Here is a 17,041-nt window from a genome sequence, read left to right on the forward strand (position 1 = left end):
TTGTAGGGAGGTCATACAGGCACATGGAGGCCACACACACTACTGAACCTCATTTTGACTTGTTTTAAGGACATTACATCATTTGCTGACAACCAAATCCCGACCTCCATGGGTTGATACATTTGATTTCCATTGATCATTTTTGTGTGATTTTGTTGTCAGCACATTCAACTATGTAAAGAAAAAAGTATTTAATAAGAATATTTCATTATTTTAGATCTAGGATGTATTATTTTAGTGTTCCCTTTATTTTTTTGAGCAGTGTATGTTAAAGACTATAAGCTGTGCCGTTACTCCAAATTTTCATTGTGTTCCCTCATAATTTGGTGGAATAAATTTTGACACCCAACCTATAGGCTTCAGTTGGGCTGAACCTGCCAAGTTAATGTATGTGCTTCAGAATGTTTTAATTATAGCCTATGCCCCGCCTTTTCTCCATTTTAGTTTACAATTTGTATCATGTTAAATATTAGCCACTATTGGGAGCCACTGTCAGTAATACCCACACAGTGTTCGTTTTCTTCCATTTGGCATCATTCCATTCCATTTACCTTTCTTTCCTCTGTCAAGTTGTTTCTGAGGGCCATTAGCATCAATGGATCATATTAGGCTTACGATGTGCAATAATTTGGGACATGTAGCCTATTTCAATCATTATAGAACTCAGACCACATGAAGCAGGTTAAATCTGTAGCCTGGCACAAGGTTCACGACAACTGGACTGTTGATTAGTGAGAATTAGGGTAGATTCATAGGACTAATGTTTAACCCCTATGGTACACTTTTTTTCCACCTTCCAATATTTCATGGATTAAACTTAAGTATTACAACTTTCAGGATGAATCAAAACACTATTTTATTTATCATCCATATATTTTGTGCATAAAGGCTCTTTAAACCTGTTTTTTTTAAACGATTAATAGATACTTTCCTGACCCTAAAATATGCCAATACATTCTACAAGATCAGAGTGTTTCTAATAAATGTACTCAAAACCCTATAGAATGAAAACTTAATGAGAAAATCTGTTGGCTGCTTGTGGGAGGGTTTTCAGCAGTTGAATTACATTTATTCAGCGTGCGCAAGGGAACCACCTCTACAAAAGCCCATTTATTCAAATTCACAAGGTAAGTCTGAATACCAACTACTGAGAAGAATGTAGGAAAGGCGTGCATAAGAAAGGTGTAATTTCTATGTCGGAATCGGGCCCCAAATGCATTGTGTACATGCTATTTCTTAACTTTCTATCTGCACTCATTAATTCTGGAGATGACTGAATTTGACTGTCTTCAGTTTCTGGTGTTATGACCATGCATTAGTTAGCAGCACCATCTCTAGCGATGAAGATGCATTCCTCTCCCCAAGTCACCGAATGCCCTTGTTTAATGTGTTAAAGCAGATATATTAGATGCCCCCTAAATAATGACATTTCAGTGAGAGCAAATGAAATGGGCCAATAGCCAAACTCATAAAAAAAACAATAATTATTTTAGGCTTGTTGAAGGGGGGTAAAATGGATACAAATCACCCTGTGGCAAAATGTTATATATGAGAAACTGCACCAGATTGGCCCTTGCATCCCAATGAGGGATTATCAAATGTAGCCACATCACAGCCTTAAATGGATGGGACTAGAATGAATTGGTTCGTTTGCGTGTGTCTGTCTTTGTGTGTAACACTCTGTCCACACATGTATGCATTCGGTGTCTGGGATTTAATGGAGAAAATGGGAGGGTTGGATCTTGATTTATCAGTATTTTGTTTGATTCTCGCTGAGATTGATGTTTCACCTTCGTAATGCTATTGTAATGTAGGCTTGACATTCACTGTATATAATATCCATGGTTGGTTGATGAAATGTGTTGAAAGAAGAATTATTCAAATCTATTGTTCAACATTTTGGTCCCTTTATTTGATGTTACCACATTTTCTAACAACAAAACAACCATGGCAATTTCATCACCAGTTCTAAATATCACTTTGCTAGACAAAAAAAAAAAAAAGTTAGACAAATTCAAGAAAAAAAGGAGGAAAACAAAATATAACACAGCTAGTGGAGATATGAAAAGCCAAATAAAGCCTATCGGGGAAAAAAGGAAAACAACTTGCATTCACATTATCCTCTCTTCCATTCAAAATCCAACACTGTTTCTCTTTGTGCTTTCAGTCACCAAACAACCGCATGTCAATAGAACAACTACGCTGTGAGTTGATGTAAGACTTCTTCAAGTCACTGTCCATGTTGAGCAAAACATTCTACTGAAAAAGCCCTATACAACACTGTACTAAAACCATTCAATGGACAGAAAACACAACAAATAAAAATAAAACAGTTAGCTTGCAAAATTCAGGCTGGGACTCGCACCATAGAACGCTTGTAATTTATAGGCAATTTCCAAATGAGCCAACATCTGCAGTCTACCTTGAATGTGATTTATGCAAACGCGGTAACATTGCCTATAAAACTAGAGCGCTTGGATCAAATCCCTGCCTCATTCAAGAGTTGGGTTCACAATTTCAGATTCTGGATTCTGTTTCCATGTCAAACAGTATGTATTAGATGCATAGGGAGAGAGTAATTGCAGAACACAAGTATGGTGTCCATATTAGGACATCCTTACACAAAGCCAAACTGCTCCTAGAGTATGGGCGCAGAATGATCAAGGATGAAAAGCAAAGTATTCTTCTCACCAAAACCTGAGGTTGGGCAACAGTAGGGCAGGGGCTGCTACAGTGTTTGACAAGCTTGAGGTGCATATTACTAGAACATTATCCCACTCCATCCTTCGGGCTGACACGTTTCTTCACAATTTGGTTAAAATCGTACGTGCGCTTAAAGATGTGAATATGGCACTGTCGATCAAATTACACAAGAGTTGAATGGGTGTTTGAAGGTAAAGCAGTGCAAAATACAAAACACATGAACGCTTTGATGAATACTGTATACGTAGCGCCAGCATAGAATGCTAAAGCGTTGACTGACTCTCCCTGTCAATGGAGAAAACCAGAATGGGCCTCGGAATTCATGATTGTCTGCATAGCACAAGAGCCATGGGACACCAGAATGATGAGAACATGCCACAATATCAAAACAAACTGAAGACATCACATTGCGAATGTGAGAAAATCAGTGTGTGAACATGGATGTAAACATGTTGCAAGAACCACAAAATCCAGAGAATTACAAAATGTATCTGCCATTTTATGTTCAATCGTAGAAGGGGGGGGGGCATATAATACAGTCGTTATTAAGGTTCATTAAAAAGAGGTGCAAAGCCAGGGAGAGTTTGAATCTTCTGTCTTTGTCTGTCTGGTGGTATCGGTTCTGTTGGTTGGTCTGCATGTATTGTTATTAGGATCCCCATGATCTCAGCTAATCTTCCAGGGTTGTACTTTTACATTGAGGGTGTGACATTCAAGGCATATATCTAAAAAGGAAATGACTGGTACAAGATCACATCACAGTTCAAGATGGACACTGAAGAAAGAAGAAAAGGGTTGAGGTTGTCATTTCATTTTTTCTTTATACAAACAAAAGCGGTCCCAGTCTTGCAGAAGTGCGCACATGAACCCAGTGTGTAGGGCGTTTTTTTCTTCTTCTGTACAGTTTCATGTGTGTGTGGTTGCACCCACACATCCCCTGCCTCGGATGGGTTGGTGTTTCTGCAGTCAGCACTGTGTCCCACGGACACGAGAGGCAGTCTCTCAGAATGCGCTAAGGGCCTCCAGAGCAACTTCATAGCAGAATTTATACTGTTCCTGGAAAAGGGAAAGACTAGTCACACATTGGCATCATTTTTTCATATCATCTCTCAGAAAGTTAACTTAGACATCAGGCTCATGGATCATTTTTTATTTTTTTATAATGAATAAAAAGGGAAACTCAAACACACTGGGGATCTCTATGCTTCCAACAATAATATTATCAATCTCTTCCATGAGTAGCACTGGTTCGTAAATTCAAGTGGGAAAATAACATTCAGAGACAATGTAACAGTAGATAAACAACAAAGATAATCAAATCATCTTTGATCTAAATACAACAAATTCCATGCAGGATTATGACAGCATCTTCAAAGTCTACAATAACTTTTTTACTACGGTAGTTGTCTTTTGCTACCAAAATCTGCTTTAATTCTAAGTGAACAGCTGTGCCCAACCTGAGATGGTTCTGTGAAATTGAGCATCTTGTTTCCGAGGCTGTATTAGAAGGTATAGAGACATCTGCTAAACAACACCTGCCATAGCAAGTCATCAGCCTGAGGATATGTGTGTGTGGTGTGTGTCCGCCTTACTCTCTATGGTCTCAAACCTGTCCAATAGAGCCACAACTGTGTGTCCTACGTTGCTTATATAGTAGGTACGGATAGCAACCGTCCTCAAGCCTCTTATGCAGTACCATATCACCCTAACTGTTGTGGTCAGTGGAACGTACCATAGTCTCCACCATGTTGGATTTGTTGTTCCTCAGCGTCTTGACGGTGTGGAACACGTCTACAATGTTCTGCTGCTGGATCATCTCACTGATGCTGCAGATGGCACAGAAGGTACCACTCCGTCCACCACCCGTCCTGTTGGAGAGAGGTTAGGTAGCCTAGTGGTTAGAGCATTGGACTTGTAATCAAAAGGTTGCAAGATTGAATCCCCGAGCTGACAAGGTAAAAATCTGTCATTCTGCCCCTGAACACTGTTCCTAGGCAGTCATTGAAAATAAGTTGTTCTTTTAACTGACTTCCCTAGTTAAATAAAGGTTTTTTTAAAAATATAATAATAATAATAATAATGTATATATATACATACACTGCTCAAAAAAATAAAGGGAGTGCAGCTCATCCAGGATGACACATCAATGCAAGCTGTGACAAGAAGGTTTGCTGTGTCTGTCAGCGTAGTGTCCAGAGCATGGAGGCGCTACCAGGAGACAGGCCAGTACATCAGGAGATGTGGAGGAGGCCGTAGGAGGGCAACAACTCAGCAGCAGGACCACTACTTCCGCCTTTGTGCAAGGAGGAGCAGGAAGAGCACTGCCAGAGCCCTGCAAAATGACCTCGAGCAGGCCACAAATGTGCATGTGTCTGCCCAAATGGTCAGAAAGAGACTCCATGAGGGTGCTATGAGGGCCCGACGTCCACAGGTGGGGGTCATGCTTTACAGCCCAACACCGTGCAGGACGTTTGGCATTTGCCAGAGAACACCAATATTGGCAAATTCGCCACTGGCGCCCTGTGCTCTTCACAGATGAAAGCAGGTTCACACTGAGCACATGTGACAGACGTCTGGAGACGCCGTGGAGAACGTTCTGTTGCCTGCAACATCCTCCAGCATGACTGGTTTGGCGGTGGGTCAGTCATGGTGTGGGGTGGCATTTCTTTGGGGGGCCGCACAGCCCTCCATGTGCTCGCCAGAGGTAGCCTGACTGCCATTAGGTACCGAGATGAGATCCTCAGACCCCTTGTGAGACCATATGCTGGTGCGTTTGCCCCGGGTTCTTCCTAATGCAAGACCTCATGTGGCTGGAGTGTGTCAGCAGTTCCTGCAAGAGGAAGGCATTGATGCTATGGACTGGCCCGCCCGTTCCCCAGACCAGAATCCAATTGAGCACATCTGGGACATCATGTCTCGCTCCATCCACCAGTTGCACCACAGACTGTCCAGGAGTTGGCGGCTGCTTTAGTCCAGGTCTGGGAGGAGATCCCTCAGGAGACCATCCGCCACCTCATCAGGAGAATGCCCGGGTGTTGTAGGGAGGTCATACAGGCACGTGGAGGCCACACACACTACTGAGCCTCATTTTGACTTGTTTTAAGGACATTACATCAAAGTTGGATCAGCCTGTAGTGTGGTTTTCCACTTTCATTTTGAGTGTGACTCCAAATCCAGACCTCCATGGTTTGATCAATTTGATTTCCATTGATCATTTTTTGTGTGATTTTGTTGTCAGCACATTCAACTATTTAAAGAAAAAAGTCATTAATAACAATATTTCATTCATTCAGATCTAGGATGTGTTATTTTAGTGTTCCCTTTATTTATTTTTTGAGCAGTGTATATAATTGAAGAAAAGGGGATGAATGAGGATAGAGAGAGAGGTTAAAACAGGGGGGTGAGAAAGGGACAGATAGAGCTAGGAAGAGGGACAGAAAGGTATAAAGAGGTAAAGGAAGAGAAGGAGACATGGAGAGCAGGGGAGGGAGAAAGATACATGTAAAGAGAGGTGAAAAGGATGAAAGGGATGGTAAAAGGACAGAGAGAGTGAAGGAGGACAGAACGATAAAGACAGCTGGGCCTAAAAGGACCCCTCTTCAAGCTGATGAGTAGTCATTCTTACTGAAACATCCTACATTTTAAACATGCTATCAGAAAAATTATAATTTGGTTGTTTTTATGAATGTCCTAGGTAACAGAATACAAAAGAAAAAAAATACACCATAGCATTTTCATTCGTTTATGTTACGGCTATATGTAAAAACAAAAAAACAACAAAATTCAAGTGTTCAATCAATTGTATTCGTGGAGTGCCTTTGTTACAACTATGAAATAGAAAGTATATGTGTTGGAACACGGTATCAGCTTCTTTTTATAAGGAACAAAACAAACAAAAATACCCAAACCACAAGATGCACGATCAGCAAAATGCGCAGTTAAATGATGAAAGCATCAGTAGCCTAAACAACATTATCGGTGCCAAGTGTGCTTGATGAAATCAGCACAAAAGCAATAATTAAATTATAATGAATATAAGTCTTTATATTACACCAGTCAAAAATAGTTTATTGTCAGCTCATGCTTAGATGGAATATGCAACGGCATCGGTTGGAGCATGTCCATGTCACATAAATAACAAAAGCTTGTGAGTGTGTTGCTGATGTTGTTTTTTGCTTGATATGTAGGGTCTGCTCTCTCATTGATGACATTTTGTACTGATAATTCATCGGCATTTAGCATTGTCACCGGCTTGTTCTATCCAAAAGTCCCCCCCCTTTCTCTCTCCTGCTTTCATTTGGTGGTGGTGCGGGCACCAGCTCACTGCGCAATGTTCTGGCATTTTCTCGGAGGTGTAGATTCAGGCTCAGAATCAGACTCAGAATTAGAAGAATAAACGTAAGAGATGTCATGATTCATTTCATCCCCACCATCTGAGTAATTTTCATTCAGAATTTGTAGCAATGCTAACGCAGCATGTGCATCCATTTGTCTTGGCCTTCTTGCCATTGTAAATTTCTCACAGTGTACTCCAAGTAGGCCAGAGTATACTGCTTGGATTCGGGGGACTGGTATGACACTGACCAGCTCAAATTAGCCTTATGTAGCAAAATTTCATTTAAAAAAATATTTTTTATTTTTTATACATTCGATAAGAGTAGTAACCCATAGCTACAAAATGGTATATCATACACTGCATTTCTGAGGAACAATGGGAAAGTAATTCTGCTTTGAAAGTTGATAAACTTTTGCGTTGTTTTGAATTGTTTGGAACCAACTGGAGAGCTCTCCTTTGTCTACACCCATTCAGCATTGTTCACACCCTCTTAAACCAGCCCCACCCATCTCTTTAAGGATTCACATGTGAGGTCATGTGCTAAACAGTAAGTAGTGAAGTAAAGATTAAGACTAAAAGTCGTAGTAGTCTACAATAAGGAAACATTCCAGGTAAAAAGAAAGTGTCCAGATAAAAATATTTTAGAAATATTAATTGATGCTTACCCAGACACACTTGTCTAGATTGATGGGTCATGTGAAATAAATGTTTTAACCCCCAGCCATATCCAGTGGTGGAAAAAGTACTAAATTGTCTAACTTGAGTAAAAGTATGAATTCAAATTCCTTATATTAAACCAGACAGCACAATTGTTGTTTTTCTTATTGACGGATCGCCAGGGGCACACTCCAACACTCAGAATTGACAAACAAAGCATTAGCGTTTAGTGAGTCTGCCAGATCAGATGCAGTAGGGATGACCAGAGAAGTTCTCTTGATAAGTGCATGAATTGTACCATTTCCCTGTCCTGCTAAGCATTCAAAATGTAACAAGTACTTTTAGGAGTCAGGGTAAATGTATAGAGTAAAAAGTACATTATTTTCTTTAAGAATGTGGTAAAGTAAAAGTAGTCAAAAAAAAAAGAGTAAGGTAAGGTAAAAAATGACTTAAGTGGTACTTGAAAGTATTTTTACTTAAGTTCTTTACACCACTGAGTACAGGTAGTGTGTAGCAGTTTAGTAACAGCCAAGCTAAGGCGTAACAAACACTGATACCCTGACGAAGACAGCTTGTCTGTCGAAACGTTATTATTATTGCATCTTAGCTCCTAGAGTTGTGAGGCTCTCCTTTTATTTTTCAAGTGTTCTCCTCCGCTAGCCAGCACCTCACCTAAACAGGTGTGCGTTTCTTTTGCCTCAAGAAATCAATGGGCACTTGATTAGACTAGCACTAGTGAACTGTTACAAAATAGGTTTTGTTTGGTATTTTGGGCAGTGGGGAAAGAAATCACATCCAGGACTTATCATGTTTTGTTATCGTTGGGGCACTCTCCCTAAATTAATCACTATGAAGCCAGTGACTATGAGAATGGGAGAGGTGCTGTTTGCTTGGTTATAGCTGACAATGCTGTTAACTTCTTGGTGACAGGGGGGCAGTATTGAGTAGCTTGGATGAATAAGGTGCCCTCTGGTCATAGGAACAACATGAATGTGTGCATGAGGCAGAGAAAATGTGGTGGGACTCGAGTTTTGTCATCAGGTGGAAGACGGTGTCCCCTCTCTCTGGTCAGTCTCACCGGAGGAAAGGAGAGAGCAGAGACCTGAGAGGCAGACCCTCTGCTGCTCTCTCCATCTGCTGACACTGACCATCAGATGCAGGTACCATCAGTCCAGTGAAATGAAAAATAAAATTATTTCAATTTATTCTCAGCTGTGCCTCACATGTGATACAACTGATCTATTTTGTTATGAAAGCTTGAGTATTGAAATATAATATGGTCTGAGAAGAACAATATTAGGAGGCCAAGCATAGCCAATATACTGTGATAATGTATTAGACCTACCGCACCATCCTCATTCCAACATATATTTGTTTATTAGGTTATTGTTGCATTTTTTAAGTCAAGTTAAAACTAAATCTGAGTGGTGGATCTCAGCTTGCCTTTTGACTTCCAAAGTTTGACTCAGAAAAGGTTGGTGACCACTGCTCTAGAAGAAAACAGCACTAAGGAAGCATGCCGTGATGAATACATTCATAGAGCACATTCCCTATTGTCATCCTGTCTGAGATGAGTATGGTGTAGAATATGAGTAGGGCCAGCCAGAATATATACAGGAAGTTCTTCCACCACTACCCAGTAAGGTAAATGTCTACATGTTGCGTTGTTTAAAACTAAAACTAAACTTCACTCATTCAGTAGCACAATTTGTTTTAATTTGAGTTAATCACAGCAATTTATTAGGTTTTGTTTTTATAGTTTCTGCACTTTCAGAAACTCTACCCCTCCACATCCTGTCTATGTTTAAATATTAGGCCCTTGTATCCAATGTCCATGGACGTGTAACTGTCCTAATATGGGCATTGTATAGGTGTACAACTTCCATGAATGTTTGAGTCTGTCCTAATATTGACACCGCAATACAATGACTGAACTCCTTCTGAGCCCCTTTAACTACTCACAGGCAGTGGACCACGGTGCGTCCGTCTCCCCCGTCGTACTGCTCCTGCCACTTGGCCAGACGTCTCACCAGCTGCAGGATAGAACGCTTGGACAGGGGCGTGTCGCGGTAAGCGGGCCAGCCAATGAACTGGAAATGCTGCACCAAACGGTAACCGTCCTGGGGCTGCCAAAGACAGTGAGAGAGAGAATCATAAATGAATGCCATCGTCAACATCATTGTTGTCGTCAACATCATCGTCATTGCCATTATCAAAACATCCTCAATATGGACAACATCACAGTCAGCATCCTCATCATAATCATCAACCTAATGCTAATCTTCCTGCTCATAACCGTCACGAAAATGTGTAGATAAATCAAGTTTACCTCTGTGTCCACTGTAAACCTAAACCACTCAAGTTATTAAATAACTGCTGATGCAATCCCAGTGTCTTTTGGCTCATTGTGGCTATGCTTTCCTTAGCCAGAGCAGAGCCAACGACTGGCAACTACAATAAAGACGTCAGCTGGGAGGAGGGAGGGTGGGGGTCAGCTGAATTCTGTCGTGCATGAGCCGTGTCATCCGCTTGTGGCGGTGGTGATGGAACCATTTCATGGTACATTGGAGATGCCGCCACTGTGGCTTTTCGCACCGGCACAGAGCAGAGCGTTGATTAGCTGGCCAGCAAAGCCTGCTTGTGATGCTGGTGAAAGTGGGAGAACCATGACTGAACGAGAGGCAGAGAAGAGGAGAGAGAGAAGAGTAACCATGTGCCACGAACACAGGGATTCGCATTGTGGTGATTTAAACGGGGTCTAATGAGTAGTACCGTAGAACAAAGCCCCCTCATATGAAATCAGCCTGAACCAACCACTGCTCTGCCAGGCTGGACCTGTCTGTTAGCGCCATCTGCATTGGCAGGGCTCAAAGCAGAGGGTGAATATTTACAGGGTGATACACATGATACAGACCCTGGCCATGTTGCAGATCCTGAAGATGCGGTTGATGATATCTTCGTCGATGTCGGCTGAGATGAACTCCACCTGGATGGGGCCATAGCAGCAGGAGCTCTTCTCGGGCCAGTACTGCATGCACAACTAGGGATTGAAGAGGGGTTTAGCCATAGAAATAGAGTTTAGAAGTAGTTTTACTCCTATGGGTACATTTAATATCGCTGTCGGTGCACCAATCACAGGATATTGACTTGAATGGGAATGTCCGTTCTAGTTGTAGTTGTAGTTCTGGCATGAGCTACATCACATGTTAGGTACACCACATACTGGTGTGGACACTGTTGTTGACTACTTGGGGATTTTACCCATTGGGGAGCACTGAAAAAATTACATAAACTACACATTGCTTTAGCCATTTGAACAAAACCATCTGAGTTGAAATGCAAGGTCACACTGCTGGGCGTAAGCAATTGAAGGTCATGTGCATACAAAAGAAAAACCTTGACCTTATTGGCCTCTGCACGGTACACCTACATCTTAGGGCCATGATGGGTTTTCCTCCAGTCTAAAGCTTTTGAAGGGTTCCAACCTTTCAAACGAGTTAGTTGGAAAATGTCACTACTTGGGAACAAAATCTCTATATTTTTTTTATGTAAATAGAATGTTATAAAGGGTCCAGACACGTCCAGAGATTGACTTCCTGAACCTCATTCTGGAGTTCAAGGGCATCCAAAAAAACAGATATTTTTTTAAAGACAAAAAAAAAGTGTCTGGACCCTACTAGAACATGCCATTTATATCAAAAATACAGATTAGGTTCCTAATAGTGAAACTCTCCTTTAATATGGGAGGTATTGATGTGCTCTTTGCTAGGTTTCAATGTGGGTGTCTGAGTGTTCTGGGAGTTATGTTGAATAGTTAAACCCCGGGCAGAGAAAAGAGCAGCTCTCCTATGAGGCTTATCCTGCTCCATGAAACTGTGTGTGTGAGAGTCGATGGAGGAAATGACAATGGAGGGATAGATGGAGATGAATAGAGAGAGATAGAGCATGTGTAAGACCCCCTAGCAGACCGACAGTCAAAAAGATTATTGGTCTGTGTGTATGTCGATGTATGTACACCCATTTGTGTGTGCGACCCCCGGGGGTCAACAATACACACCTGTGCGGCATCCATCTCGTTGAGCATTACTATCGAGGAGCAGTTGTAGTCGAACACCAGCCTCCAGAAGTCGGCCACCGTGTTGGGCAGTGGGTGCTGGGTTACGATGAAGGCTGCTGGCTGTTTATGGCTCTGGGAAAAAAATCAATGACAAACACCACAACAATTCAGCCCCCGGTACCGAGAGAGAGAGAGTAAAATAAGAGAGAGAGAGATGAGAAAGAGAGCGAGAAAGAGAGAGAGCAGAGACGGTGGTGGGACCACTAAAACAGCCACGGGTCGCGGTGGGTTTCCGATGCCTGATCAACTGGTGGCGAGGACAAAGAGCCCGGCGAACTCCCACGGACAGTGTTAACCTTGCATCGTGATGCATTGACAAGAGAAATCCCACTGCAGGTCATTACGCTGTTGCCAGACTAGCAGGCCGGTTCTGAGAAAGACACTGCTGGCTTTATTTGACGCCACCTCTGTGCTTGTTATTGCCTGCCGTTCTTTTCTCATCAGCTCCGTGTGGCTTATCTGGATCTGCGTGTGTATCGTTTGGTAGATCTGCTATGAGGGCCTAGAGTGTGAGGCTGCTTTCGCAGTCATTCCTTATCATTTACCACAGTGCTATCACTTAGTGGTGTGTTGGTTGATGATCAGTTGTCAGATGATGTTGTTGGTTATCTTTTTTTATTGCTGTTGCCCTTTGACATTTCATTTTTGTAACCTGTTATCTAATTGAGTTGCATTTGCATGTACCCAGTCACAGCCTCCCCATTTCCCACCCCCAAAAAATGCAATAAATACAAAACATAACATCCCTATTCTAATTAATAACGCAACAGAACCGAGGCATATCTCAAACTAACTGATCTGTGTCTTTTCCAGGTTGGATTACATCAGCCAAGCTAAATCCAATGGTTTACGCTACTTGGCAGCCTCTGACACAATTTGCCTCAGTCATGATTGGTGTTGTGCAGACCTGCATGGGTTCAAATAGTATTCGAAATCTTTGAGCGTTTGTTTGAGCCTGGTTATAGATGGGTAGGGTTTGCACATTTGGGACAAGGCATGTTCAATCAAAGCAAGAGAGGAGAAAGAGAGAGACAGACAGAGACAGACAGACAGCGAGAGAGAGAGAGCAGGGAAGAGAGAGAGCAGGCGAGAGAGCGAGATTCATTTACGTCCATGAGGGCAGCGTTGATGTAGTTACTGGACTCTCCGTCCACGGAGATGAGGAAGGGCAAGCATCGATCCACAGACAGGACATCCATGCTGCGGTTCTTGTCGTGGTTCCGGGGGAGCAGTCCCACGCTACAGTCTTCAGGCCGGACCCGGGGAGTCACGATGTTCAGAGTCTAGAGAGGGAGGATGTTATTTTGACAATTATTATAAGGTTTAACAAACATATTTTTGGGGGGGAAGGAAACCTCCATATTTTCAACTTCAACTTCGACACCTGCATTTTTTTTTGTCATAACTCCTCATGTAACCGACAGGGTATCAACAATAAAACCAGAGTTGTTCGCGAGACACAAGACCATATTAGCTAAAGCCTATAGGCCAGCAACGCTCACCCGAGGATCTATCTATTTGTATTTCCTTTGTTTGAGGGGTGCAAAATCCACTTGTCACTTAAATATCGCTAGATTGATTGCTTTCATTTTACTCCTGCAACTCTTTCATACTCTTGCTTGTGCCTGTCGTTTTCCCCCATTAATGCTACGACCACAGAAATGTTTGTAATGACCTGTCAAACAATGGAATACATTGTCTTTCTGATGCATCTATAAGAACGCTAAAGCATAGTCTGGGATTAAACACATCGTCTTGATACTTACATCACAAGAAAGAAAACTATTTTGATGGGTGTACAATTGATTTGTAATTAAAAAGTAATTATTTAATACAGTTGAAATGTTTACAAAATACATACCCTGAAATGAAAGCAACTTCCAAAGATGAATACTCGGATTATACTATGTCCGATCTTGCAAACAATGTAAAGTATGTTTAGAAAGGTGTAATCCAGATCCAAGAGTGTTGATTTTGAATCCAAGGTTATCCTGCTATTGACACACTTGTTGAATTATGCAACTGAACATGACAGCAACAGTAATCAATGAAGCAGTCTAGACAGTGCAGGTGAGTGCAGATAGGCCTATACAGAACAGGTTTTTGGTGGATGCAGGCCTGCTCCACCCCTTGATGTTAATGTGTTCATATATGGAAATACATCCAGTGTGTTTATGCAAATGAGTCATATATGATTTGCTTTAAAAAAATGTTTTTATAAAATACCTGATACCATTAGAAAATGTATATATATATATATATTTTTTTAGCCCCTTTTCCTCCCCAATTTTGATCGTCTCCTCGCTGCAACTCCCAAACGGGCTCGGAAGGCGAAGGTCGAGTCATGCGTCCTCAGAAACGTGACCCTCTAAACCGCGCTTCTTAACACCCGCCCGCTTAACCCGGAAGCCAGCCCCCAATGTGCCCGCTACGATGAGCCAAGTAAAGCCTCCCCGGCCAAACCCTCCCCTAACCCGGACGACGCTGGGCCAATTGTGCGCCGCCCTATGGGACTCCCGATCACGGCCGGTTTTGATACAGCCCGTGATAGTGACACCTCTAGCACTGTGGTGCAGTGTCTTAGACCGCAGCACCACTCGGGAGGCCCATATGCATTCTAAGAAAAAAAAGGGATACTTGAATTCCCACAAAAATCCCTGGATTTTTGTGCTATAATTCAATATCAGTCAATATCTGGATTTAAAAAATGTATTGTTCTTGGAGAAAGCAAATGTAACTCCTTTGTTGGAAAAGGCTAATGACATGCCTCTTAGGAAGAAAAGCGACGGACGGACGGACGGACAGACAGACAGACGGACAGAGGGACATAGACAGGTAGACAGACAGACGGACCGAGAGTTTAAGAGTTAAGAAGTGGAGGGTGCTAACCTGAAATTCATCCTTAATTTGGCTGGAGTTGGTCTGTGGGTCCAGTCTGCTGATGTTGTAGTATATGGCTCTGAATTCACAGACTGGGATGGCCGTGTTTCCACACAGGCAGGCTTCGAGGATGGCGTCGTGGACAAAAACATACTGCTCCTGGGGTAGGAAATGATGAGAATACAGGTGTAATGACATACAGTTAGATGTTCATGTACTTCGACCCTTTAGGTCAACCTCAAAACACTAAACACCTACTTTATGACAGCACTTCAACCAGTAGTTGGACCCGATTCAAATCCATTAGTCTCAATTCACATGTACTGTTGAAAAGTGTCGAGAAGCAGAGTAGTGCATACAGGTACCGAGCACAGCTGTAGAATTTTGATTGTACACGGCGACACAAAAACATAATGTGTAGCCATTATTGAACGTCAATACGTCATATCTAACACAGTTCTGCGAAGGCAGCCCTGCATTTTCAACACGTACTCTCGTGCTCTGATGAAACGGATTTCATAGCCTGAAGAGCGCTTCGCATAAATTTGCATTTTGAAGCATATAAAGTAATATCCTGTGGAGAAGTAAATGAACCACAGGAAAAAAGGCAGCCATGTTACAGCCTTAAAAGGAGATCAAGAGGCTGTGTGCGGTTCAACAGCGGATGCATTGTGCTCATCAAGTAGCCAGACATATTAATTCATCTCCAAAATCCCAGCCCTTCGCCTGTGAATAGAAATATGCATATTTTCACTCAACAATGCAGAAGGCTCAGGGTTTAGAATGTTAATTGCGGCCATGAGAGCCGTCCGGGGCTAAATCCATCCAGAGTTGACCTCCGCTATCCATTACCTTGATAGCTGGTGCTACTCGGGAGCAGAGAAAGCCTTTTAAAAGATGAATTGCTTTTTGTTGTTTTGTGCCGGATTATCTTTGAATAGTGCTTTAAACTGACACAAATTGCCCTCTACCCATTAATGCCCCCGGCATCCATTTTTAGCCATTGAAGTGGCATATAGAACACTGTGTATGACATACTGTAATTCTATCTACTCATCATTGTATTCATACGAGTACGAGTTGGGACTAACCTAAGAAAAGTTTGCTGTCGTTTTATTATTTTAGGGGGTGACTGCAAAACCGAGTGGCCGACTGGACGCAGGGTCATAACCCTAAGACAACCCAAAGACACTTAGCAAACACAAACTCATTTGCAAAAAAAACCCCAAAAAACGAAAAAGTGTGCGGGACTAAGATATCTATTATTCAGCGTGTATGTAATATTAATAGGAACATTGGGATGGATGATGCATGACTGAGCACACTCCAGAGGTAGCTAGGCTAGTCCGACATGGGAACTCTTCCAGAGGAGACGCCACACAAACTTGATCAGTTGGGATATCAAGTGTGGTGATGGTGTGTATGAACGGTTGCTAGTCGTGGAGTCACTGAGAATATACAATGTATATCGGTCTAGTGGGAACACACATGGTTATGGAGAATATTGATGCTTATTCCTGTTGACAATAGCCGGTTTGTCGTTATGGCTATTGACCGTGGACTAGCAGTCAGAGTGATTGAGGGGAGCAGCTTGAGCAAGATGAGAATCGAAGAATCGCTACTCTTGATCAAATAATGAGTAGTTAGTTGGATGCAAGGTGATTTGTAGAGCAGTGATTCTGCGAGGCCCGACTGCAATGTAGTTGATCTCAAACACACACATTATCTCACAATAGTTGTTTCCCCCATTCTCTCCACTAGAGAGAAGATCTTGGAATGGCTAGTGTTAGACTTGAGTAAAGACCACTGTTCTGTGGAAGCCATCGCTTACTGCATGATCCACTGGGAAATGTAACCCTAATAACCTGGCTTGGATGTCTGGCAGCTGAAGCCCAGATCCCTCTGTCTCAAAGGCTTAGAGGCAATAGAAGTAGAATCTGGTCTGAAGGTCTGAGTTCCTTTCCTGTTCTAGAGATTCTATTTCTATGCTTTACATTCTCCCTCCATAGGACTCACTTCCTATCTAGGCTTTTAGACCAGTGGCCACCAACCTTTTTTGAGTCAAGATCACTTTGAGTCAAACATTAACGAGTTAAAAACAGTTCAGTAGCAGAAGTCTGTGCAGTAGGCATGCTTGAATTGCCCTGCCAATGATTTTCCTTCTCAGACCAATTTGAAATTATATTTAAAAAATATTATGTATATGATCACACTGGTAATATATAATTTGTTGGATTACTGGTGAGGCACAGCTGAGTGAGCATAATAAAAACATTTTTTTTTTACTGGACTGACGACCTGCATCTGATGGTCAGTTTGAAGGGAGGGAGCAGTGGTGAGGCTGCCTC

General features: G+C 42.2%; 1 protein-coding gene across 11 annotated transcripts in view; it reads right to left on the reverse strand.

Moving 5' to 3' along the window:
- Nucleotides 1-1,891: 1,891 nt before the first annotated feature.
- ptprt (protein tyrosine phosphatase receptor type T) overlaps nt 1,892-17,041 on the reverse strand; it is a 394,370-nt gene continuing 379,220 nt past the window's right edge. For all 11 annotated transcript variants that reach the window (XM_035778500.2, XM_052527246.1, XM_035778501.2 and 8 more), the window contains 7 exons: nt 14,703-14,852; nt 12,923-13,096; nt 11,754-11,885; nt 10,611-10,736; nt 9,659-9,822; nt 4,436-4,571; nt 1,892-3,759 (listed from right to left, as the gene is read on the reverse strand). In XM_035778500.2, coding sequence (XP_035634393.1) covers nt 3,706-3,759; nt 4,436-4,571; nt 9,659-9,822; nt 10,611-10,736; nt 11,754-11,885; nt 12,923-13,096; nt 14,703-14,852 — 936 coding nt within the window. In that variant the 3' untranslated portion in view covers nt 1,892-3,705. The remainder of the gene's footprint in view (nt 3,760-4,435; nt 4,572-9,658; nt 9,823-10,610; nt 10,737-11,753; nt 11,886-12,922; nt 13,097-14,702; nt 14,853-17,041) is intronic.

This window comes from Oncorhynchus keta, chromosome 10, assembly GCF_023373465.1.
Source record: "Oncorhynchus keta strain PuntledgeMale-10-30-2019 chromosome 10, Oket_V2, whole genome shotgun sequence".
NCBI lineage: Eukaryota > Metazoa > Chordata > Actinopteri > Salmoniformes > Salmonidae > Oncorhynchus > Oncorhynchus keta.